Genomic DNA, 27116 nt, shown 5'->3' with positions numbered 1-27116 from the left:
AGACACCAGCTCTTGGACACCTCTTCATACTTAACCCGTGACAATTAACCTACAGATGAAGTGTCAGACCAGGCCATCATCTCCCAAACTATTTCTGATCTCACGCCTCTGCCGATCTCCCTTCCACAGCCTCCAACCTTCTATCATCTCCCAGGCCTGACTCTCAACCACCATTTCCACCTGACCCTGTGATAGATTGGAAACATACACATCCATACTCTTGAATCAGAATTTAATGTAATATCTATTTCTGCTCAAAATTGAAGGCCAGTAATTTAACACAAATATTGGTCTCTTCAAAATTTGCTGTTTATAATGCTATAAAAAAAATACAAAGGATTGTCGGAATGTATGAATAGAATTGTCCATGCTGTGGCACATTAATATTTATCAAGGAATAATTATTTGGCCATGACCTTTTTTAATACATTTCTGCAGTTTTGTGTGATCTATATTTATAATGGGTTTGCCTGCAGTTTCTATGGAGAGCCACTTGGCAGCAGCACAGTATGTACAACCCTCTGCTGGACTGAGTAGGAAGTTCTTTGAGATGCCTACAATAATTAAAACAGGAAATTAATAAGTAACATTTTCAGCCTGCACAAATAAGCAACAGGATTAGTACAGCTCCAGAGTTAAGAATATCTGATAGAAGATACTCCTACCAAAACGTCTCACAGTAAGGAAGGACTCCTAAATGATGAACCCCACTTTCATAACATTAAATGGAGTAAGCGATTCTGACTGTCATTTAACTCTTATCCCCAAGCTTTTGATGACAAAATCGGAGAGCATGGATTTATTTTTGGCGCTGAAGGGGGTTATTCTTGCTTTTGCACAGGAAGCATCCCAACCGCCCTTGTTCCTACTGCTTTTTTACCCACCAGCCAGGCCATCACCAGCTGCCTCCATATTACCTGGCCTTTGCCAGCATTCTCCTACTGCCAGCTTGATGTAGTCTGAAAATTTAGGTGCTGCAGCCCATTCTTACATTGTTGCCAATACAGTTACCCACCCACTCATTAAAGCATTGAACCACTGCCGGCTCTCATGTAGCAGGGAATCCCAGGATGTATTGTCAAAGTGGACCTTACATCTCTGCATATCACTGGTTTAATGATAATGTAACTTTGGTAGCCTCACCTCCCTAACCCGTCATTTGATAGCAATATGTATGCATTTCCTACATTGCCTTGACCGAATTTACCTGTTTACCCGCACCCTATTGTCGGCCACTAATAGAGAGTGAAAACGTTTTGGGAATTACTGAAGAGAGTTCCTGCTCCTTAATGCATTGAGTAGCTTACCATGGTTGCTCAGGAAATATTTAACCCAGACCATTGATGCAAATCTGGCTTCTAAAAGTTCAAAGTCGGCTTTACCAACAGAAGGTCCACATCAAGAACCAGTTCCAATCTCCCAAAGTTGGGCAATGATTTCAACATTGAAATGGCTGTGGAACAGTGACAATGACCTCGAGGTAAGGGTGAACTACAGGGAGAAGCCTGAGATCAATCAACACATCCACTCCTTCGAAACCCGGACTGAGCTGCGGGACGTCCGAATTTGCCAGCGCCATCACACGTGTGCCCTGATGGTGAGAGACAGTGCCCCCATGTAGCCCTGGACTTCCTTACCACTGTAACTAAAATAGATCAACGTGAGATCACCCCGCTGCGAGTTTTGGTGTAGTCACTGCCAAACCTGTCTTCATCCCTGACGACACACCCTCTAAACCTGAAGAAGGGTCTCCACCCCGAAACGTCACCCATTCCTTCTCTCCAGTGGTGCTGCCTGTCCCGCTGAGTTACTCCAGCATTTTGAGTCCACCTCTGAACCTTTACTATCCATATACCTGTCCTAATGTTTTTTTCAAATGTTGTTATAGTACCTGCTTCAACTACTTCCTCTGGCAGCTCGTATCATTTACCCACCTCACTCTGTTGGAAAAAGTGCCCATCAGGTTCCTACTAAATCTCTCCTCTCAGCTTAAACCGATGTCCTCCAGTTCTTGATTTTCCTTGGTAAAATATTCTGGGTAAAAGACTGTGCATTCACCTTATCTATTCCTCTCATGATCTTATACACCTCTGTAAGATCACCCCTCAGACTCCTGCGCTCTAAAGAATAAAGTCCTAGCCTGCCCAACCTCACCCGAAAGCTCAGGCCATCAAGTCCTTGTAAATCTTCTCTGCACTCTTTCCAACTTTACGAATCCTTCCTAAGAGTGACCAAAATTACAGCAGGGTGGGTAAAACAAAGCAATTTCGGGCAAATTTTTTACTATTATTTTCTTTAAGTCTATTTAAAAGATATCTATATATCCATGCCGACTATATTCGTGTCCTCCATTTCCATTCCAACACTGCCCCCACTAAGCAACCCCCCAAAACCTCACCTTGGCCCAAATCACACGCAGTCCCATTCTGAAATAATCCCGTTAAGTTACAATATGCCTTCACTTCACATATCTATGCTGAATTTGTCTGCTTAATTTACACTTAGCTCTGCTGATTATGTTGGTGGCATTCTTACAACTGACATATCTGCATTTATCCAGTTCTTCTTCCTTGAGTAATGGAGTAACAATGGCAATTTTCAAATTGAATGTCTATGAAAGAATATTGGAAAATGTTAATCTGCATCTGCAATTTGTTTACCGTTTTCAAGTCATGACCATGGGACAAAATTATCAGCATCTGGACATTTGCCTCTTGACTGCACCATGAACTCCCTTACCATATTTTTCATTTTAAATTCAGTTAGTTTTTCAACTTGATTCATTTTTACTTTCACATAAGAACTGTATTTTATGTTTTTTCCATAATGTGAAGCTGAATTCAAAACATTTCTTTGACATCAGTTCATTCTTTATTTTCAAATAAATTTCACCTGTGCAAACCTTTCTCGTTATCTACCCCATTTTGCTAATATTTTTTTTTTTTAAACTCTACTGTTAATTTAACATGCTGCAGTGGTTTTGCAACTTATCGCTATTCTTCCTCTAAATATTTTCGTTGTATCCATCCAAGGCTTTTTATAGCATCTCTAATGCACTGGATTTTGTTATTCCATTTTTGTAAATATATTTTTAGCTGGATACTACTCCTTCCTTCATTTGTTGAACATGGTTGCCTTTTTAAGGTATGTACTGGTTTTGTACTGCACAGAATATTTCTTTGAATACTTTCAATTGTGTGGTTCACCCATTTGGTTTAGTCCACTGAAATTCAGCCTAGCTTCCTGTGGTGAATTGCTATCTTATCATGTCAAAATTTGTCCTGCTTGTGTTTAAAACCTTTAAAAAAAAATCTATCACTCATTATGCATTAAACACGTACTTGGAAAGAACTACCAATTAATTCTAAGATAGTCACAAAGAGCTGGAGTAACTCAGTGGGTCAGACAGCATCTCTGGCGAGAAGGAATGGGTGACGTTTCGGGTTGAGACCCTTCTTCAGTCTCGACCCAAAACATCACCCATTCCTTCTCTCCAGAGATGCTGCCTGTTCCGCTGGATTACTCCCGTTTTTTTTGTCTATCTTCGGTTTGGACCAGCATCTGCAGTTCCTTCTTACCAATTAATTCTGCTCCTCTTCTCTTTCCCCCATTGTTCTGTGTGCCTTACTTTTAAACAGCAATCCAATTCTCTTTGGAAAGTTACTTGAATCTGCATGCATCCATCTGTTAGGCACAGCATTCTGGATCAGGAAGGTGAAGCATGGGACCAAGTAAGGGAGGTAAGGTAGACAGATGGGAACAATTGGGTGAGAGGACATAATTGGAGGAATTCGTGGGTGATGGACAGATGGAGAGGGTGGGGAATGGGTAAGAAAGTAGACGAATGGGCTCTGGGGGTTGGACTTGATAAGAAGAGTGGGGGAGTCTAGGAAAAGAGGGCAAAGCCTCAAAATAGGGATGTGCCTTTAGAATGAAGAGGAAGAGGAATTTATTTTGCCAGAGGGTGTTGAATCTATGGAATTCATTGCTACAGACTGCTGTGTAGGCCAGGTCATTGGGTATTTTTAATGTGGAGATTGATAGGTTCTTGATTAGTAAGTGCACCAAAGGTAATGGGGAGAAGGCAGGAGAATGAGGTTGAGAGGGAAAAATAGATCAGCCATGATGAAATTGCAGAGCAGACTCGTTGAGCCGAGTGACTTAGTTCTGCTCCTATGTCTTATCTATATACTAAAACTCTTGTTTGTTTGTTTGTTTGTTCCTGAACTACAGCCAGAACGGTACACAATAGCACAACAATTTTAGCCCCACCTTACTCACTGCCGTCCCTTTAGTGCTAATGGAAGGTTTCATTGAATTCGGTGCTATATTTTTAAGGTTATTCATATTTTAAAGTTTAAATCTATCTCCTAGGGAGGGAGGGAGGAGGGAGGGAGGGGGGAAGGAGGGAGGATAAGGGGGGTTGAGGGGGATGGAGGGGGGAGTGGGGGAGGAGAGGGTGCTGCACCAATGCAAGAGAAGTTTGGGCCGAATGGGTCTACTTGATCTAGTGATATTAGAAATGGTTCCACAGGAATTGGTGCTGGGAACCAGTTTATGTTGTTTGTAATATAAATACTGAAAATAACTTTGACGGGAATGTATCACAAAAAGCTGGAGTAACTCAGCGGGTCAGGCAGCATCTCAGGAGAGAAGGAATGGGTGACGTTTCGGGTAGAGACCCTTCTTCAGACTGATGGCAGGGGAGGGGGCAGGACAAAGAAAGGATGTAGTTGGAGACAGGAAGACAGTGGGAGAACTGGGAAGGGGGAGAGGAAAGAGAGGGACAGAGGAGCTGTCTAAAGTTAGAAAAATCAATGTTCATACCAAAAATCAACGTTCATTATCAATATTCATAAGCTGCCCAAGCGAAATATGGGAATGTAGGTGGCCTGATTAATAGTTTTGCAGTGACAACAGGTTGATTCACATTGCCATATGGCAATGGCTCAGATGGCAAAGTTTGGACAGCAGGCTAGTGTTTCAGGCACATTGACAGTGTGAGCATCATCATTCCTATCTTCCACTTCCTGCTCCTCAGTTCCTTGCATTGATTACTCTGCTCAGGTCGATTTGGAGACATACTGGATTGCCTCTACACCCTGAAAGAACTAGGCTGAGGCTCGTTACACAGGTGAGCTATGTGTTGATGTAACAACGCCGATGGCAATGAGGACCTACTGATCAAATCAGAGGGGAGATCATCGCTTGGACGAGATGACCCTCTGCCCCTCAGTCCGAGTGATGTCATCACATTCTCACTGAAGCACTGGTGCTCTCGGGGGAATTTGAGGTGGCAGGATTTGACTACAGAGCAGTTGCTCTGCATCAATAAAGGAGGGAAAGGACACAAATAAGACACTAGGGGTAGGAGTAACCCAGGGGGTCAGGCAGCATAAATGGAGAACATGGATAGGTGACATTTCAATACTTTGTATTGAAACACTGTCTATCCATGTACTCTCGAGATGCTGACTGATCCGCTGAGAAAGCCAGCAATTTTTGTAAACCAGCATCTGTTTAGTTTAGTTCAGAGCTGCAGCATGGAAACAGGCCCTTTGGCCAACCGAGTCTGCGCCAACCACGATCACCCTGTGCACTAGTTCCATCCTACACACAAGGGACAATTTGGCAAAGTCTTATTAACCTACAAACCTGCACGTCTTTCGATTGTGGGAGGAAACCAGAGGACCTGGAGAAAGCCCACGCAGTCACAAGGAGAACTTACAAATTCCATACAGACAGCACCCATGGTCAGGAATGAACCTGGGTCTTTGGTGCTGTAAGAAAGAAACTCTACCGCTGCACCACTGTGCCGCCCATGCTTCACCTCTATGTGGGAATTATGTCAGGGATGGAATGGCAATGGTGCGATTAGAGTAGGGGTTGTTTTGGAGAAAATGGAGAGTGTAAATGAAGTTGCAGCCTGTGTGAGTGTACATAAATGCAAATAAGTGTGTATGTATGAATATATGTACAAGTCAGCATGAAAGATTTTTATTTGTGCATTAATCTATGTCACCTTGACATTTTTGATCAATTCATTAAGTTACTTCTGACATTGCATGATGTAATTGTTCTCTAAACCCACCCAGGCTTGGCCAGATTGTTCCACCGCCATCTTTCTCCACTGGCGAAAACATTCTGGTCTCTTCCTGCACTTATGCTTGGTGTCGCATTAACTGAATCCAGGCACACTCTGTACCTCACTTTGAAGCCTCTGTCTTACCCTAGAGCCTTAATGTGATTTCAGGAGCACAAAGTGGAGCGAAATTCCTTCTTAATGGACGATTCTGCGTATAAATCAGCCGGTGGTTTAAAACGAAGATGTTTTAGGTGTATTTTATGTGGAGGTTTGTTTCTGCATGCATGCATAACTGGCGGGTGTTCTTGTTGCACACGGCACCCACTGAGTGCTCCAGAAATGAATAAAATCCAAATTCCAGGTGCTGAAGCTTGTTGGTATCCTTTTTAATTAACCAATCAGAAAGTTGGGGGAAAGCTAAAGCATACAATCCTTTCACGGTAAAAGAACATGCGAAATATCTTTAATAGCGTGTCATACTTGTGGAGTGCATCGTCAACGCGTATCTCAAGAACCTGGAGAATGTAAATAATTTCTAATATTTCACCACTGTCCTTGAAAACTTGTTGTAAATGCAAGTTTTACAACAACATGACCGAAGAAGGGTCTCGACCCGAAACGTCACCTATTCCTTTTCTCTAGAGATGCTGCCTGGCCCGCTGAGTTACTCCAGCATTTTGTGTCCATCTTAGGTGTAAACCAGCACCTGCAGTTCCTTTTTAAACAAAAAATCCAAAACGTTTTTAGCACAGTTTGAGATTACTTTGATACAATGCATGCATCAGCAAGCCCGCAGGCTGGTTTATATTTTGAGCCACAGACTCACAATGCAAGGTCCATGCGTCAGTTGTTGTCAGTGGTAATATGGTGATTAACTCGTGTCACTTTCATTCCTTACAGCTCCTCCCTCTGCCATAAAGAACGCCCATGTTTTTCTACAAGCTGTTTATAAACTTTCCTGCAGCCCCGACATCACTTTTATTTTATTTTGCCAGATCCGCCGAACTTAGTTCGCCGAGAGCAGGGATCAGGTGGGCAACGACATGGACCAAACGAACCTCCACGTCCCCGAGAGTCTGGATGATCTGATCAAAGAACTTCATGACATATTCTCCAGTGACAAAGTCAACGTGGAAGAGGTGCAAACTCTGATGGAATCTTATAAAAGTGATCCAGCAGAGTGGCTTCAATTCGCAAAGTTCGACAAATTCAGGTAACCATTTAGCAGTGAAATGATGGGAAGCCACTCCGCAGACCGCTAGTAGAAACACTCTCTAGGAAACGTGATCTAGAATTTAGAAATTTCATGTAAACATCGTGCATTACGAAACGTGAAAAACTGGCGTTAGATGCCCGTGGGAGTGTTACCGTTCACACGTTTTTAATGTCAGTAAACAATTTGTTGACATGTCGAACAGTGTTGCGAGTTTGTATTTTAAGTTCAGCACACCTATCCGGATAAACTTTGGAACGTGAGTCAGTGAGGCGCGTTGGACTGTGTATGGCTGTTTCCTATCCGGTCTCGGGCAAGTGGATTTCCTAGCAGTTTTTTTGCGTCTATGAACTGAATGCATGGTGCAGTGAGTGACTCGCAACGAGCAATGTATGTAATTAGCGGTTTATAATCGGTTTCATTCCTCGCTACGATTTAGAATCTTAAACTCCCATCACTCTACGGATCAACCTTGATTGATCTATCCAAGGTTAAATGAGGCAGTCAAAAGTGTCTGCAGTACCGTAGCTTTGCTTGTGAAGGGTTATTAAATCTGGCGCAACATTGTATTTTTTATTGCATTTGAATCAAGGTGGGTAAATTCAATACGGGAGACACCATGATGGGGTTTTTTTCCAAATCACTAGCGTCTCTGGGAGAGACCTAGGAATCTTAATGCGACGCCGTTTCTTTAGATAAATGTGCCTTAAAGAAGCGGAAGCGGCTTCCATCGCCAGTATGCACACCATGGTAGGGCGTTTATTATGGCACTGGTATTGTAAGCAGGTTTGCAGCGAAAGGCAAGAGTTTCCAGGTTCGTAAACATTGTCGTATTTACTTCATACCGATAAATACATTTTGCGTCACCCAAAGTTGACGAGCGACGGAGGTTTGCATTACAATTTCATCTGTCGATTCAAACGAAATCCGGTGAATTTGGAATCCTCAGTCTCACATTCTCCTTGCAGCAAAACCGAATGCTTCCATCACCGTCACTTGCCGTGTAATTACTATACTGTCATTAACTGGTTAACCTTCTCAAATATATGTTTAAGCATCCTCTGAAATTTACGTTCTCAAAGCCATGTTGTTATACTCAATAACAGAACGTCTATGAAAAACATCAGGGATCATCTAGTTCTATTTTCTATCACAAACCTCACACGAGTTAACATGACGTCTATAATTTGTGTTTCTGTTTATTTGTGAACGAATTGTGTCAATAAGTAGCCAATATCTGAGGGGCGTATTTTTTTAAACAAAATTTCTGGAAATCTAAAACAAACTGGCAGGGCTAGTTATCATCCAGAAATATGAAATAAAAACAGAATATGCTGGCAACACTCAGCAGGTTCTGTGACATCTGTGGAAAGTTGAACATAGTTAAAGGTTAACTCTATTTCTCTTTCAATCGATGCTGCCTGACCTGCTGAGTGTTTCCAGCATTTTTTGTTTTCATTTGAATCAGGAGACTATGGTTCAAAGTCCTCTCCAGAGGTTTCAGCCCGTAATCTAGACTGATATCCAGTGTGTTCCTGAAAGAGTTATCTTCGGAAGCCAACCCAGGCCCTACTTGCCATCAACGGTTGATGTGCAGTATATCAGAGAAGAGCTGGGGACTTCTCCCCAATGTCCTTCACAATATTAGTCCTTCCATCAACATTACCTAAACACTGATCCGATTTAAAAACCAATCAGAGACTTTGTTGTTCAGAAATTGGTTCTGCACTTACTACATTTGCAATAATGACATAATTGTTCATGAAAGATTTCGGGAAGCCCCGAGGAGATGCCAGAAATCAGTCTGAAGAAGGATCTCGACCCGAAACGTCACCCATTCCTTCTCTCCAGAGATGCTGCCTGACTCGCTGAATTACTCCAGCATTTTGTGTCTACCAGAAATCCCATGTTTTGTTTTGGAAAGATGAGTAAAATACTGGTGTCAGGAAAGCACAGGTTTATTAAATAAATCTAATGTTTCGGGCAAATCATCGATCAAATCGATGGGAGGGGTTAACAAATTGTGAATATGAAGATGAGGTAAAAGGGAATACAGGAGATATTGCAAAAGACTCTCGGAAGAATGGGAACAGAAGTTCTAGAGCGGAAAAGAAATTAAGGGCAGGGCCAATTGTGAACGATGTGAGAGGGGAGGTAAATACAGAAGTTAAAGTGTTGTACTTAAATGCGCGTAGTATAAAAAATAAAGTGGATGAGCTTGAGGCTCAGTTAGTCATGGGCAAGTATGATGTTGTAGGGATCACTGAGACATGGCTACAAGAGGACCAGGGCTGGGAACTGAATATTCAGGGGTACACAACGTATAGAAAAGACAGACAGGTGGGCAGAGGGGGTGGGGTTGCTCTGATGGTAAGGAATGATATTCATTCCCTTGCAAGGGGTGACATAGAATCAGGAGATGTTGAATCAGTATGGATAGAAATGAGAAATTGTAAGGGTAAAAAGACCCTAATGGGAGTTATCTATAGGCCCCCAAACAGTAGCCTCGACTTAGGGTGCAAGTTAAATCAGGAGATAAAATTGGCGTGTCAAAAATGTAATGCTACGGTGGTTATGGGAGATTTCAACATGCAGGTAGACTGGGAAAATCAGGTTGGAAATGGACCCCAGGAAAGAGAGTTTGTAGAGTGCCTTCGAGATGGATTCTTAGAACAGCTTGTACTGGAGCCTACCAGGGAGAAGGCAATTCTGGATTTAGTGTTGTGTAATGATCCTGATCTGATAAGGGGACTAGAGGTAAAAGAGCCATTAGGAGGCAGTGATCACAACATGATAAGTTTTACTCTGCAAATGGAAAGGCAGAAGGGAAAATCGGAAGTGTCGGTATTACAGTATAGCAAAGGGGATTACAGAGGCATGAGGCGGGAGCTGGCCAAAATTGATTGGAAGGAGGCCCTAGCAGGGAAGACGGTAGAACAGCAATGGCAGGTATTCCTGGGAATAATGCAGAGGTTGCAGGATCAATTTATTCCAAAGAGGTGGAAAGACTCTAAGGGGAGTAAGAGACACCTGTGGCTGACAAGGGAAGTCGGGGACAGCATAAAAATTAAGGAGAGGAAGTATAACATAGCAAAGAAGAGTGGGAAGACAGAGGATTGGGACTCTTTTAAAGAGCAACAAAAGTTAACTAAAAAGGCAATACGAGGAGAAAAGATGAGGTACGAGGGTAAACTAGCCAATAATATAAAGGAGGATAGCAAAAGTTTTTTTAGGTACGTGAAGAGGAAAAAAATAGTCAAGGCAAATGTGGGTCCCTTGAAGACAGAAGCAGGGGAATTTATTATGGGGAACAAAGAAATGGCAGACGAGTTAAACCGTTACTTTGGATCTGTCTTCACTGAGGAAGATACACACAATCTCCCAAATGTTCTAGGGGCTGGAGAACCTAGGGTGATGGAGGAACTGAAGGAAATCCACATTAGGCAGGAAATGGTTTTGGGTAGACTGATGGGACTGAAGGCTGATAAATCCCCAGGGCCTGATGGTCTGCATCCCAGAGTACTTAAGGAGGTGGCTCTAGAAATAGTGGAAGCATTGGAGATCATTTTTCAATGTTCTATAGATTCAGGATCAGTTCCTGTGGATTGGAGAATAGCAAATGTTATCCCACTTTTTAAGAAAGGAGGGAGAGAGAAAACGGGTAATTATAGACCAGTTAGTCTGACATCAGTGGTGGGGAAAATGCTGGAGTCAATTATAAAAGACGAAATTGCTGAGCATTTGGATAGCAGTAACGGGATCGTTCCGAGTCAGCATGGATTTACGAAGGGGAAATCATGCTTGACAAATCTACTGGAATTTTTTGAGGATGTAACTAGGAAAATTGACAAGGGAGAGTCAGTGGATGTGGTGTACCTCGACTTTCAGAAAGCCTTCGACAAGGTCCCACATAGGAGATTAGTGGGCAAAATTAGGGCACATGGTATTGGGGGTAGGGTACTGACATGGATAGAAAATTGGTTAACAGACAGAAAGCAAAGAGTGGGGATAAATGGGTCCCTTTCGGAATGGCAGGCAGTGACCAGTGGGGTACCGCAAGGTTCGGTGCTGGGACCCCAGCTATTTACGATATACATTAATGACTTAGACGAAGGGATTAAAAGTACCATTAGCAAATTTGCAGATGATACTAAGTTGGGGGGTAGTGTGAATTGTGAGGAAGATGCAATAAGGCTGCAGGGTGACCTGGACAGGTTGTGTGAGTGGGCGGATACATGGCAGATGCAGTTTAATGTAGATAAGTGTGAGGTTATTCACTTTGGAAGTAAGAATAGAAAGGCAGATTATTATCTGAATGGTGTCAAGTTAGGAGGAGGGGGAGTTCAACGAGATCTGGGTGTCCTAGTGCATCAGTCAATGAAAGGAAGCATGCAGGTTCAGCAGGCAGTGAAGAAAGCCAATGGAATGTTGGCCTTCGTAACAAGAGGAGTTGAGTATAGGAGCAAAGAGGTCCTTCTACAGTTGTACCGGGCCCTGGTGAGACCGCACCTGGAGTACTGTGTGCAGTTTTGGTCTCCAAATTTGAGGAAGGATATTCTTGCTATGGAGGGCGTGCAGCGTAGGTTCACTAGATTAATTCCCGGAATGGCGGGACTGTCGTATGTTGAAAGGCTGGAGCGATTGGGCTTGTATACACTGGAATTTAGAAGGATGAGGGGGGATCTTATTGAAACATATAAGATAATTAGGGGATTGGACACATTAGAGGCAGATAACATGTTCCCAATGTTGGGGGAGTCCAGAACAAGGGGCCACAGTTTGAGAATAAGGGGTAGGCCATTTAGAACGGAGATGAGGAAGAACTTTTTCAGTCAGAGGGTGGTGAAGGTGTGGAATTCTCTGCCTCAGAAGGCAGTGGAGGCCAGTTCGTTGGATGCTTTCAAGAGAGAGCTGGATAGAGCTCTTAAGGATAGCGGAGTGAGGGGGTATGGGGAGAAGGCAGGAACGGGGTACTGATTGATAGTGATCAGCCATGATCGCATTGAATGGCGGTGCTGGCTCGAAGGGCTGAATGGCCTACTCCTGCACCTATTGTCTATTGTCTATTGTCTATTGTCTAAATCCTGACACCAGAAAAATGCCTTTTGATTGAGGTTTTGCACAGGTAGAATACAGTTTGGAGTCAATCCCTTGTGTCTGTTTTATCATGAAGAAGTAAACCTGTTTAGATCTTACAGCAATCTAATGCATCTCATAGCCACCCCAGATGGTATCAATCTTTTATAAAAGTGAATTCAATTTTTTTAATTGTAGCAGGAAAATTTGAAATGGATTATTCATCTCAATACAATACAATACAATATATCTTTATTGTCATTGTACAGGGCTACAACGAGATTGGGAATGCGACTTCCATTCGATGCAATAAATTAATTAGCTAATCAACAGAAATTTAGATAACCCAGAGAAACAAAATTAGAAACAGTTAAAACAGTATAAAGTGCAAATAGGTCTGTGCACTCATTTACACTCTCCATTTTCTCCACTTACCTAGATGAGTGCAACTTCAACAGCACTGAAGAAGCTAGACATTATACAGGACACAGCAGTCCACTAGATAAGCACTCCATCCGCTACTTTCCCTCGCTCGGCATTGCCAGGGTGCACTGCAGCAAATCACCATGACTCCTCTTCCATCCCTCCCCTAGAACTGGACTACCAAAGAAAGCAGGAGTTATGAATGATTCCATTGGCAACCATGTTAATTAACACTCTGTGGTCATAAGTTAAAAATGCAATAGGATGCCAGTTACCTCAGAGTCCAAAGCCTTACAAATTAATGTGGTGCCGCAGCTGGAGGAGCTGCTGCCTCACAGACTCAAAAACCCTGGTTAATCCTGACCAGGATGTTGGGAGTTTGTACATTCTCCTTGTGATCATGCAGGTGTCCCAATGGGGTTTTGACTTCCTCCCAAATCCCAAATATTCCAGAACCAGGGGTCACATTTAAAGAATAATGGGTATTAGGCCATTTAGGACTGAGATGAGGAACTATTTTTTCATCCAGAGTTGTGATTCTGTGGAATTCTCTGCCACAGAAGGCAGTAGAGGCCAATTCACAGGTATCCCAAAATGCTGGAGTAACTCAGCGGGTCAGGCAGCATCTCAGGAGAGAAGGAATGGGTGATGTTTCGGGTCGAGACCCTTCTTCAGACTGGATGTTTTCAAGAGAGAGTTAGATTTAGCTCTTATGGCTAAAGGAATCAAGGGATATGGGGAAAAGCTGGAACGGGGTACTGATTTTAGATGATCATCAATTATCACATTGAATGGAGGTGCTGGCTCGAAAGGCCGAATTGCCCACACCTGCACCTATTTTTCTATGTTTCTATGTGCAGGTTTGTAGGTTAATTAGCCATGGTAAATTTCCCTTAGTGTGTGGATGAGGGGTGGAGGTGATGGGAATGTGAGACAATTAGTGAGGAATGAAATGCTCTGTGAGTTGGCATGGACAAAAGCCAAACTGGGCACTTAAGATGGAGCCAAGTAACCACAAGAACCTGTGAATGCCATTTTAAGGCAAGGTAAAGATCTGGTGGGCAAAGGAAAATCTACCATGACATCTCTACATTAATAGTTTAATAATTTTAATAATACAGTGTTTCTGCTCAACAGTATTGCATTTCAGTACAGTTTTATCTTTTTATTTAAAATCATTTTATGTTTCCCAAGAAAGGAAGCACTTTGCAAAAGTCAGTTCTTCGCCAGTATCTGACTAATTCACCCACTTTTGCTTTGAAAATGAGGGCTTTGATATTTCCCTTTAATTTTACAAAGCTTATACATGGCACCTTTCTACTTTTTGCATCTCCTTTCTTGCATCCCTCTACCTTTAAAAGCCTCAGATCTATTAAAAACTAAGTATTTGGCCACATCTTCCTGATCTGGCAAATACAGGAAATGGAGAAAGCACTTCGTAGTTCAGTCGACTGTTGTGAAAAGGGAACCAGAGTTAACGTTCCAGGTCGAAGGTTCTTAATTTCTTAGAAAATAACTTTATTAATTAGAACTTTGTTCTGCACATCCAAAGGGACTAATCTCTCCCCCAACCTGTTTCTGTGTGTTCACTGAAGTATGAGAGGCAATAGGCTTTACACTCAACAACTGTGAGACCAATGTCCCCTATCAACTTGTCCCTCCTGCATCCTATTTCCTTTCTATTAGAAAAGTTCATGATGAGAGCCTGGAAAACATGTACCACTTTCCATACCTCTCGGCAAAATTGGCTTTTGATAATGAATCCACCTTCAAGGTGCAAGCACATCCTATGGTCAATTGAGGAAAAAGGTTTTTGTCGATTAAGATCTCAGATCTAGCATGAAACACACAGTTCATCAGTGATCCCGAACACTTTGCATGCTCCCAAGAAGGCCTACACACAGCAACCACTTCAAGGAAAAATACCACCAATGCTGTCCTTGTAACATCCTCCAAATTCACTGGAAAGACATGGAAATCAACGTCTTCACATTGACCAACATTACCAGCATTGAGGTTCGACTAAGTTGGGCAGACTACATCGTTCACATGCCTGCCACCAGATTTCCAAAACCTGCCTCTCAATTACCTGAGCTCTCTCATGGGAGATTACCAGTCAGTCAGAGAAAAGGATTCATGGATGTGATCAAAGCTTCTTTAAATAAATGCAACATCCTCTCTAGAAGTGCCACTGCTGGAAAGCTCTGGGCCATCACCACTCATTGGAGGAGGAGCACACAGAAGCCCCACAGGAGCAGAAAGGGCAGATAGCCTCACACATGACCTACTCGTTAGCCCCATCAACCAACTCCTATCACTTCTGTGGAAAAGCCCACGGTCCTCACACTGGCCTCAAGAGCCATGTTACATTCTACAAAACAAGAGTGGAAGGAAGCAAGTCATTCTCTGCCCCAAGGGACAGTCTAAGAAGAGACAGAGTGCATGCATTATTCCAACGTCATTTTTGATGAAAATGAAGAACCAGAAGTGAACAGTGTTCATGGTGAAAATGAAACAAAAGATGTGTGCACAATGAATTTTATGAGAAGGAATATGGTACCAAATTAATTTTCGCAAGCTATTTTTCATCTTGTGGAGAGCCGAGTGATATTTGGTTAAAGGGCTATGGCTGCTGCCGTCATTTCGTATCTCAAAGACATCACAACTCCCAGCCAACTCTCTGGACTAGTCTGACATTCATACTGGGTAGACACAAAATGCTGGAGTAACTCAGCGGGTCAGGCAGCATTTCGGGAGAAAAGGAATGGGTGACGTTTCGGGTCGAGATCCTTCTTTAGACTGATGTCAGGGGAGGGGGTGGGACAAAGATAGAATGTAGTCGGAGACAGGAAGACTAGTGGGAGAACTGGGAAGAGGGAGAGGATAGAGAGGGAAAGCAGGGACTATCTGAAGTTAGAGAAGTCAATGTTCATACCACTGGGATGTAAACTACCCAAACTAAATATGTGGTGCTGTTCCTCCAATTTGCGCTGGGCCTCACTCTGACAATGGAGGAGGCCCAGGACAGAAAGGTCAGATTGGGAATAGGAGGGGGAGTTGAAGTGCTAAATCATACTGGGTAGACATTGTTCCATGCAGACAGAACTACTGTAGGTGATGACGCAGTTATACAGAGCCCTGAAGGAGTGCCACAAGGAGTTCCACTGAGAGTCATAACATTGGCTTTGAACTTCATGAATTCTCATGGCATCAGGTTAAACACAAGCAAGCAAACCACCTGAGCAAAGCTGCCTCATGCTTCCTTCAGCCACAGGAATAGCAGCGGTGACATCCCCATGGTCCTTGTGGAGAATGTTCCATTGTTTAAAACAGAAACATAAAATGCTAGAAACACTCAGCAGGTCAGGCCACATCTATGGGAAGAGAAACAAAGGAACAGACCTCTATGAAATAACAAATATTATCTCAAAGCTGCCCTGATATATGGTTCCACTTTACTCCTTGCCACATTCGATGTTGCAACACACAATTTTCCTCCTTTTTTTCTGATGTCAAATTAACAACAGCATAAGTAACAACATTGATGTTTAAGGGAGTGATCAATAGATAGATGCCGTATAAGATTATTAAGGGGTTGGACACGTTAGAGGCAGGAAACATGTTCCCAATGTTGGGGGAGTCCAGAACAAGGGGCCACAGTTTAAGAATAAGGGGTAGGCCATTTAAAACTGAGATGAGGAAAAACTTTTTCAGTCAGAGAGTTGTGAATCTGTGGAATTCTCTGCCTCAGAAGGCAGTGGAGGCCAATTCTCTGAATGCATTCAAGAGAGAACTAGATAGAGCTCTTAAGGATAGCGGAGTCAGGGGGTATGGGGAGAAGGCAGGAACGGGGTACTGATTGAGAATGATCAGCCATGATCACATTGAATGGCGGTGCTGGCTCGAAGGGCCGAATGGCCTCCTCCTGCACCTATTGTCTATTGCCATTCCACGCAAGCAGACAAATTTATTTTGCAATATAGTCCAGGCTACTCATCCACGTTGGCTTTAAATACAGTTGATATCAGAAATATTGCCAAATACTGCTTTGATGTCAAGGGCAGCCACTTGCACTCCACCTCTGGAATTCATACTTTCACAATGTTTGGCCCAAATTCATTATTTGACCTGGAATTGAACAGTCCTGCTGAGCAGATTATGGTGAAATAGTGCCACTTGTTTGCTCAGTCAAAGCCATCCATACTTTGCGGATAATTGAAAGTACATTAATGAGGCAATAATTAGTTGCAAGTCAAGTCAAGTCAAGTTTATTTGTCACATACACATACACGATGTGCAGTGAAATGAAAGTGGCAATGCCCGCGGATTGTGCAAAAAAAGAATTACAGTTACAGCATATAAATTAAAGTTAATACAGAGGAGACAAAATTTAGTCCCTGGAATTATAATAGTTAACAGTCCTGATGGCCTGTGGGAAGAAACTCCGTCTCATCCTCTCCATTTTCACAGCATGACAGCGGAGGCGCTTGCCTGACCGTAGCAGCTGGAACAGTCCGTTGCTGGGGTGGCAGGGGTCCCTCATAATCTTGCTTGCTCTCAATCTACACCTCCTGATGTATAGATCCTGCAGGGTGGGCGAGTGTAGTTCCATTGGTGCGTTCTGCCGAACGCACTACTCTCTGCAGGACCTTCCTGTCCTGGGCAGAGCTGTTCCCAAACCAGACTGTGATGTTGCTGGACAGGATGCTCTCTACAGCCCCAGAGTAGAAGCACTGAAGGATCCTCAGAGACACTCTGAATTTCCTCAGCTGTCTAAGGTGGTAACGGCGCTGCTTTGCCTTACCCACCAGTGCGGCAATGTGTGTTGTCCATGTCAGATCCTCTTTGATGCGGACTCCCAGGTATTTAAAACTGCTCACCCTATCCACAGTAGACCCATTTATTTCCAGTGGCGTGTACGTCCTTGCACTGAATTTGTACAATTTTTAGTGGAGGATACATACCTGGAAAATATTTCACTTTGTCCAAAAAATGTTAATGTTGCAGCTTTATTAGAACCACTTGGCAAGAGGTATTTATAGTTCAGAATTACACAAGTTTTCACTGCAACAGCCGAGGTGGTTGTGTTCCTGTGCACACAGTCTGTTGAAATGTAAAATATTTTGTTTTGAACAAACCTAACGACATTTAGGAAGTCAATGATCTGAAATTAACTTTTCTATCTTGATATGAAGAGTCATGCAGTTATCAGCCTCTGTTATTTGAAGCTGCAGCTGAGAACCACTCAATTACTTCCCACCTGTAACAAACCATAAGAGGCATTTCTTGTTGGAGGCCCAAAAAATAATTGCCAGAGTTTCTTAGAGCTGTATTCTACTTGTAAACATCAGTTGCTTCATCAATAACCATGAAGTCCCATGGATATTTCTGCTGACGATTACACAGTGTTCAGTTCTGGTTGCAACTTTCAAGAAAATGATGTAGACCATGCCCATGAAGAAAGGGAGAAATGAAACTTTCATTGCCACTTGATTATGTCCTCGACAAACCCTGCACTTCCAATGAGTTACTTTTAAAGTACAGTAATTGTTGCAATGTTGGTGAATTAAACAGCAATTCACACAAGCAATATTCCAAGCATATGAATACTGGACAATCTTTTTGCCTGGTCGCTTAAGTGGCCTTGAGGTAACTGCACAGAATGCAGAATTTTAAGATAATTCTGTAAATGTTAGCAACATCAGGACAACCAGAGAATGTTGGAAAAACTCAACAGGACAGGCAACATCTGTGGAAAGAGAAACAGTCACGTTTCAAACTGGAAACATGAACTCTATTTCTGCCTCCACAGGTGCTGCTTAACCTGCTGAATGCTTCTAACATTTTCTGATTTTATTTTAAACCTCCAGCATCTGCCGTTTTTTTTTCTTTTTTCAGAGCAATCAGATTGTGTTGTCCTACCCTGGTGGAGATGATCTATCTTCCCTTTTAACAATGGAGACCATAACAGTGTTGATAAACCTGGAATGTTAAGGCACCATTGGTCCTGCGAGCCAATCTGTCCCAGAGTTAAAATACAATTTTCTCTGAAATAGATTTAAAGGGAAGATGCTAAAAATTATTTCATAAAACCGGAAAATATTGAAAGTGAAAAAATTGAAATAGTGAAGAATAATTCTGTATGTGGCAATCATTTCAGATAAGCACAAAGGGAGTTGTAGGAAAGTGAGAAAATAACATTGGTTGCGAAATTAAATTTAAGTGTGCTTTCACTGTTACGTAATCCATGAATCAGAGAATTACTTGACAAAGATGCACAGGATAGGGAAATACGGGTAAAAGTAGAATTTGAGTAGGTGCCTCATGCAGAGTAAAATATAAGTGTTTGTGATGGCTCGATTGGCTAGGTTCTGCACTGGAATTTTTTATGATTTGGTTTATTCAATAAGTTAATCAATGATATATAAATTCATTATAATCCTGTACAGTACATCCAGAGACCAGAATGTTCTGCTCAACAGTCAGCCTTTGTGCACTCTTGAATAAGGCCTTATGCTAGTTGTTCATCTTGCCTTACAGCGACCACACTGACACAGCTGAAACACACAGCAATGGAGAAGCGCAGGGCACCTTGCTCACACGTGGCCATTCCTGGGATTTGGAGATGACCATGAACATTTATCAGTGGGCTTGAGTTTCTTTCTCTAAGATGCTCTGCTACGTTCACAACTAAATACATTTAAGACACTGTTTAGAGAAACGTGCAAAATTAACCAAATTTTGAACATATTTACCACGGCAGTTTTGTTGAGTACAGCAATTCTTTGCATTGCTGGGGAGGAGATTTGCATGTCTAAGCATAAGACAGCAAATCATCTTTGATGTAACTGGAAGATATCCCAATGCTTCAAAAGGTTGACCTAGATGAAGGCATAAAATGAAGGAAACTTTTGTAGAATACACCTAACATGCTGCTGTTGATTTATTTCCTCTCAGTGACAAGATAGATTTAATGTTGATCTTTAAAGAACTTCTGGCTCTAGTCAACCCATTCCTTGACCAAGCAGTGAGGTGAAAGTTGTGCATTAGTAACGCTGATATTAAAGAATGACAAGCTCCCAGAGACTATCAGCTTAATCAGTAGTTTCAGTACCTCGGAACAATATCTTCAACCCTGCAATGCTTTAGGAATTTGAACTTGTTCATTTTAATACACCTGCTTACCATGTCATTACCACAATTAATTATAATTAATGCATCACATTTCAATCACTTTACTTTGAAAAATGTAAAACCTTTGTTTTTAAAAGTGTTTTGTCAGTAAAAAGCTAGTTTGGACGTACATACTTGAACATCTTTAGGGGGTAGGAGGAAACCGGAGCATCTGGAAAAAACCCACGCGGTCACAGGGAGAACATATAAACTCTGCACATTCAGCACCTGTCGTCAAGATGGAACCTGGGTCTCTGGTGTTGTGAGGCAGCAGCTCTATCACAGCAGCTCTACCACTGTGCCACCGAAATAATAGGTGGAAGACACTAACTAGTATTACATGCTGACACTGAAAGGTTGATCATTATTTCCAAATTCTGCCTTTCTATCCTTAGCTACCTGTTTTGTTCTTCTTACCACTGCATTACTTTGTATTTACTCCAGTTAACTAATGCAAGTTGAATTCCTAGTCCAAGGATATTATGTTCCTGGATCCCTCAACATGTTGAAGTCTGATTTTATATTCACCTCTTGGTCACATCGCTTGATGTCATCAGATAATAGAAATCATAAGATTAAGGTTGGATATAGGGCTCTGATCTTCCATCTCGTGCTTCCACGAGTGGCCGCAATTGGGAAAGCATATTTATCAAACCATTCCTATGCTCTCTTCTGTATTTGTCAACTAAGAGTCATGGAGTTATGTCACACTGACATTAACCCTATAGCCCACTGTGTCCACACCAATTATTGTACAAATTTACACCAATTCCATGATATATGTGCCTGCATTTGGCCAGTAACCTTCTTGCCTTGGCTGCTAAGGGCCTGTCTAGATGCCACTCAAATGTGATTGTATCTGCCTTCACTAACTCTTCTGGCAGCGTGTTACAGACATCATCACTGTGTTAAAAATAAAGCTTTCCCATCTGATCTTCTCCAAATCTCCTCCATCTCACCTTATATGGTTTGTATATATCTGCCATGGGAAAAAGAGTTTTACTATCAACATTATTTCTGCCTCTCTAAACCCTTCAATCCAAGCAACATCCTCTGCATCCTCTCCTGTGCATCTTTCTATGGTGTGGCGACCAGAAATGCATACAACACTTCAGATGCAGCCTAAACAAAGTTTGGTACTGTCGTAACATGATATCCCAACCACTTCTTCACTATCCTATCAGGGAACTATGGATAAGGTATTACTGTCCAATAACTCTCCTCATTGCCCTGCAGTATATGACAGTATGATGATCAACTCAGAGATAACCACTGTGGTTTTCACTGTCCTCTTTATCAGTAGTATCAAATCCAAACTGCAACCATTTCTATATGTGTGCAAAATAAACTTAAGAAGCTACAAAGTTTAAATTGATCGTCCATTTCATACCCGAATGTCTTATATTTAACAGATTTGAAAGCTTTCTGACTTGTAAAAAGACAATACCATGCAAATGAATGTCCCATTCCTGCATTTCATGAGAGTATCTGAATCCTCCATGATGTATTACTAAGTGGCCTGACTGCCAGCCTAGTTTCGTAGCAGGCCCTTTCAAAACATTCGCCGGAGTTTTATGATGTACACAAGAGCCCATTCAGTGTTTTGGAACAATCCTCTGGGTGGAGCTAGTTCCATGACAATCAAACTTCAGAAGAGCACGGAGCCAAGTCTGCGGGAGATCGGGATGAAGCAGCAATCTTCTGTGAACTCCACTGATCACTGGGTTGAAGCTGCTTGAGCTCGAATTCTGTGCTCCAAACCCTTTTCTAGTTTGTGGGTCACTCAGACTGTTGCATTGAATTTCACTTTCAACAGCTATTTAGCTAATAAGGACCACCCCTAAAAATTAAGTCTATAGTTAGATATGTGGCCGACAATTGAAATCTATGGTCAGTTGACATCATTCTTAGTCTGACCCAGAATCTCCAGTTACCAATAAAATGTACTTGGTCACCGAGCACCTGGCTGTGAATTCAGGGTCACCTGAACATGTCCTGGCTTGTACTCAGGCCAAGGTGTGCACACCTGTCCAAACATAGTGAGCACTCAAAACCAGGTCTCCATTCAGTATATGTGTGTGTGAAGAGGGGGAGCAGAATCCCCATGTGTAACAGGAGGTTACAACTTACAGGCTCTAAGTGAACATATTTCCCTACTGCTCCAATTAGGTTTTATCCACCAGTGAGGTCATAGTGCCCAAAAGCGGTGCATTTCAATTCCCTGGGGGGGGGGGGGGGGGGGAAGCTCCCACTGGAGAACAGGAGAGCCTAAAATCATTGACAGAAAAACCATCTTTACCTTATTTTCAAGTTATTTGCATCTCTAAGTACATCTAACTTTTAAATACTCCACATACTGAGTCCAGAACCAGGGGCCACAGTATTAGAATAAAGGGGAGGCCATTTAAAACTGAGGTGAGAAAAACCTTTTCACCCAGAGAGTTGTGAATTTGTGGAATTCTCTGCCACAGAGGGCAGTGGAAGCCAAATCACTGGATGGATTTAAGAGAGAGTTAGATAGAGCTCTAGGGGCTAATGGAATCAAGGAATATGGGGAGAAGGCAGGCACAGGTTATTGATTGGGGACGAGCAGCCATGATCACAATGAATGGTGGTGCTGGCTCGAAGGGCCAAATGGCCTCCTCCTGCACCTATTTTCTATATTTCTGTTTCATTGCCATCCCCGTCTTTTCCTTCAACCGTAAATGTTTGTACGGCAAAAAGCAAATATATTTGGGTAGAAGGAAGACATCTGGTATATCAAATGGCATCATTAGCTGGATATAAAAGAGATGGAGAAACTGGGAGAATCAAATGGAGTCCTTCCAGGAAGCACAGTTGGAGGGAAGTGCAGTCAATGAAGCAATGGGAATCCATGGGGCTTTGAATGAGACAATACTATTGAATATTTAAGGTAGATACTTTTAACATTTTTAGGAATAGTCATTGCTTGGTATTTTTGTGGCATGAATGTAACTTGTCACGTATCAGCCCATGCCTGAACTTTGTCCAGGTCTTGTAACATGCACGTATGGGCTACTTCACTTCCTGAAGCGTTTCAATGTGATGCATTACTTGCATTTATTTTAGAATAGAATGTAATTTTTACATATACCACAAGGCAAAGTTCTTCCAACATGTGATCAGGTAAGCCATCTGCTCAAGAAAGTAAGGCATCCAATTCCTTGGCACAGCCTAAGGCCACCATCCATTGCCAAACACCTGCATTTCTGTACTACTGTCATGAAATATATGGCACTGGATATTCTTTACACTGCAGGTATTTTCCTCCTTTGTTTTTGTTTAAGACCATGGAATAATTGGGGAAAAAATACATGTAATCATAATATCCAGAGTTTAATCATGAGAGTCAGTCTAACATTGATGCTTCATCCTCTCAAATTGTTTTATTAAAAGCTGGAGAGAATAATCTGTCCTTGCGTGTGACCACCCTGTTAAGCTACATGTTTATTACAACGATCACCATTTGGAGCACAGCACGGAGTGATAATGCTCTGTCACTCGTCCGAATTGGGTGTAGTTAGCGAGAAAGTGTAGGTTGCACTGGACGGATTAATTTTGATTGTGTTTTTTAAAAAGGTGATTAAGAAGAATGACAAGTGTAGGGCAGTGGATGTTATTTGCATGGACTTTAGCAAGGTCTCTGACAAGTTCCCGCACAGTAGGATAGTCTGCAAGTTCAGATCACATGGATCGAGAGTAAGATAGCCAAGTGGATACAAAATTGGATTGGTGGAAGAAGACAGAAGGCGGCAGTGGATTTTGTTATTCAGATTGGAGGCCTGTGACCAGTGGTACGTCACATGGATCAGTGGTCTTTATCATTTATATGAACAATTTGGATGACAATTTGGTTGACATGGTCAGTACGCTTGAGGATGACACCAAAATTGGTTGTGGAGTGAACAGTAGTATCTAAGATTACAGCAAGATCTAGATGAGCCTGAGAAATCAGACGAGTGCAAATGGAATTTAACTTGGACAAGTGCATGGTGCTACATTTTGGTAAACTAAACCAGGTCAGGAGTTACAGAGGAAATGGCAGACCCCAAGAAAGTGTTATCCAATAGAGAGACTAAGAGGTACAGGTACTAGTTCCATGAAAACAGATAAGATGGTGAAGGAGGAAACTGGTAAGCTTGCCATTCATCGAAGAGGCAGTGAGTACAGGGCTTGGGACATCCTTTTTCATCTGTACAAGTTGTTGGTGAGACTGCACGGAGTATTGTGTGCAGTTCTGGTTGTCCTTCTTTCGGAAGGATATCATCAGGATGGAAAGGGTGTGAAAGGGATTCACCAGGATGTTACCTGAGTTTGTGGGCCTGGGTTATCGGGAGAGGGTGGACAGGCTAGGACTTTTTCTTTGAAGTGTAGATAACTGAGGGTCATCTTATTGAAGTTATAAGATCATGAGAGGTAGGGATAAAGTTATTGCTCATTGTTCTTTCTCCGGGGTGCAGGATTCTAATATTAGGGTCAGATGGGCTGAAGTGCCTGTTTCCATGCTGTATAGTTCTATGACTCTCGGTCAGGCATATTTGTGAAAAATTAGACTGTTAATATTTCAGGTCTAGAATCCTATTTCAGAGCTGCGAAAGAGAGGAAAACAGGTGGTTTTCAGTCAGAGAAGATATGGGAGGGATGGATTGAAAATTGGGAATTTCTCCGATACAATGAGACCAAATGAGTTAATGTGGCAGTAGAAGTAGCAGATAGGATCAGATTTCCCTTCTTTGTCTAAATAATGTGTTGCTCAAAATGATGGCAGGCATAAATTCTGATGTTGATAAAGTAAAAGATTGAGTTACCTAACATTAGAGAAGTCGATGTCAAGTCTGGAAAACTTCCCAAACAGAAGCTGAGTTGTTCTTCAAGCTTGCATTGTTGTACTAGTGCAGAAGGCTACGGGAGGCTATGCCTGAGCATGGGATGGGAAATTAAAGTGACAGGCAATGAGAAGTTTCAGATCTCTCTTGCAGGCCAAATGTAGGTACTCCCAAAGATGATCGTCTTATCTTTATTTGGTTTCTCCATTATAGATGAGGCCACATTATCAACCTCAAATGCAATTCACTTGGTTGGAAAAAGTGCAAGTGAATTAGTACTTTATCTGAAAAGACTATTTCCCACCCGACTGGTGGGAAAGGAAGAAGTTGAGACGACTGATATTGCATCCCCAGTGGTTGCTTGAGAAAGTGCCATACAATGGGAAATGGTTTGTGGAAATGGAATAGTGAATGAGAGTTGCAAAGGAAGCAACCTTGAAAAGCTGAAAGGGGAGATAATATGTGTCATTTGGTGGAATCTTGGTGGAGCTCATGAAAATTGTGTAGGATAATCTGTTTAACAAAGTGGATGGTGGACTGGAAAGTAAAGACATGGAGAACTCTGTTCTTGCTCTGCCCTGGTGGAGAGGTAGTGAAAGTAGAGGTGTAGGTAATAGATGAGATGAGGTCAAGGTCCACTTTAGTCGAGGAGAAACCATGGTCCAGGAGGAAGGAAGGCATTACAGATGCATGTGTGGAATGCCTCACCAAAGGACCATTTTGAGCAAATTTGCATAATTTAATTAAACTTATGTTTTTTTGCAGATATACTCGAAACCTGGTAGATGAAGGAAATGGAAAGTTTAACTTGATGATCCTATGCTGGGGAGAAGGCCATGGCAGGTACAGAAAAAAACAAAGAGAAGAATAACAAAGATATCTCAGATGAGAGGACATAGTTACAGGGGACAGTTTAAAACTGAGACACAGGAATTCTTGTTGCAGGGGATGGGTAATCTCTGGAATTTAGTTTCGTTTTGAGATGCAGTGTGAAAATAGATCCAATTCGGCCCACGGAGTCTACTACACACCAGGGACATTTTTCAAAAGCCAATGAACCTATAAACCTGCATGTCTTTGGAATGTGGGAGGAAACTGGAGCAAACTTCATGCAGACAGCACCCGTACAGCATCAAACCCAGGTCTGTTGCTGTAAGACAGCAACTCTACCACTACACTATTGTGCAGCCCTTATTTCTACCTCAGGAATTCTCAGCCCCAAGGGTTTGTGGAGACCCGATCGAAGGTATATGAATAGGAAGTGATGGCTATGGGAACTGGCACGGAAGAGAGGCCGAGGCCTGAAATGATGATCATATTGAATGGTGGGTCAGGCTTGAGGTGCTACTGTTAATATTTTCTGATGTTCCAACTGAAACTTAACCACATCAACTCTCCTTCATTGATGATTGCAAAAGAGTCTGCTTTGTCTGAGTGCCTCTCCTCTGGTTGTTCCGCAGCAGTATCCACGACCATGCAGATTCACACTGTTTCCTGAAACTACTTCAAGGGCAGCTGAAAGAAACGCAGTTCAATATCCCAGACATTAATCAAAAGAACCGAGAAATAGTCAAGAAATGGGAGAAAGTCTTTCATGAAAATCAGTGTACCTACATTAATGGTAAGCTATTGTAACATTAACAATACCACTTGCCCCGATTGAACCAGAACTGCACAGTCTTGTTAATGAAAAGCTTGATTACGGATGACAGTCCTTGGTTTGAATGGTCGAGCATGAATGTATCGCACTAACAGGATTACTAATGGAACACCTATAGCTTGCATTTTTTGTTGCAATTTAATTTCAGCACCTCTTTTTCACAAATCATAAATTGGGAAAGTAACATCACTAATCTTGGAAGTTAAAATAAGTGATCACTTTTTCAAACAACCACATGTGCATCACTGACCTTGTCCATCACAAACCCCTAAACAAGTATTTATCGTCAGCTGGCAGGCTCATGGAATGTCACAGGCCACATTTTGTGGGCACCTGATGTGTATTTCACCAAAAGGTCTGTGTGTTCATTTGCTCATAAATGTGATAAGGAATTATTTTGATGAGAAATGTTAATTTAAAGTGATAGATCCTGCTGCAATCTTTCACAACCATCTTTACTTTCTGCAAAACCACACACTTTTGTATCATCAGCAAACTTGCTAATCTTGCCCTGTATGTTCTCATCCAAATCATTGATGTAGATGACAAACAGTAACGGGCCCAGCACCGAACCCTGAGGCACACCACTAGTCACAGGCCTTCAGTCCAAAAAGCGCCCTTTTACCATCACCCTCTGCT

The 27116-nt window shown here is 42.2% G+C and overlaps 1 protein-coding gene across 1 annotated transcript in view; it reads left to right on the top strand.

The window, feature by feature from the left end:
- Positions 1–7015: 7015 nt before the first annotated feature.
- Positions 7016–27116, top strand: part of LOC144607129 (cysteine dioxygenase type 1-like) — a 28965-nt gene continuing 8864 nt past the window's right edge. Inside the window, exons 1-3 of the mRNA XM_078423749.1 lie at positions 7016–7298; positions 25583–25660; positions 26278–26438. Coding sequence (XP_078279875.1) covers positions 7129–7298; positions 25583–25660; positions 26278–26438 — 409 coding nt within the window. The 5' untranslated portion in view covers positions 7016–7128. The remainder of the gene's footprint in view (positions 7299–25582; positions 25661–26277; positions 26439–27116) is intronic.

This window comes from Rhinoraja longicauda, chromosome 28, assembly GCF_053455715.1.
Source record: "Rhinoraja longicauda isolate Sanriku21f chromosome 28, sRhiLon1.1, whole genome shotgun sequence".
NCBI classification, from domain to species: Eukaryota; Metazoa; Chordata; class Chondrichthyes; order Rajiformes; family Arhynchobatidae; genus Rhinoraja; species Rhinoraja longicauda.
The sequence above is the reverse complement of the archived record's forward strand: the minus strand, read 5'-3'. Positions and strand labels throughout refer to the sequence as shown.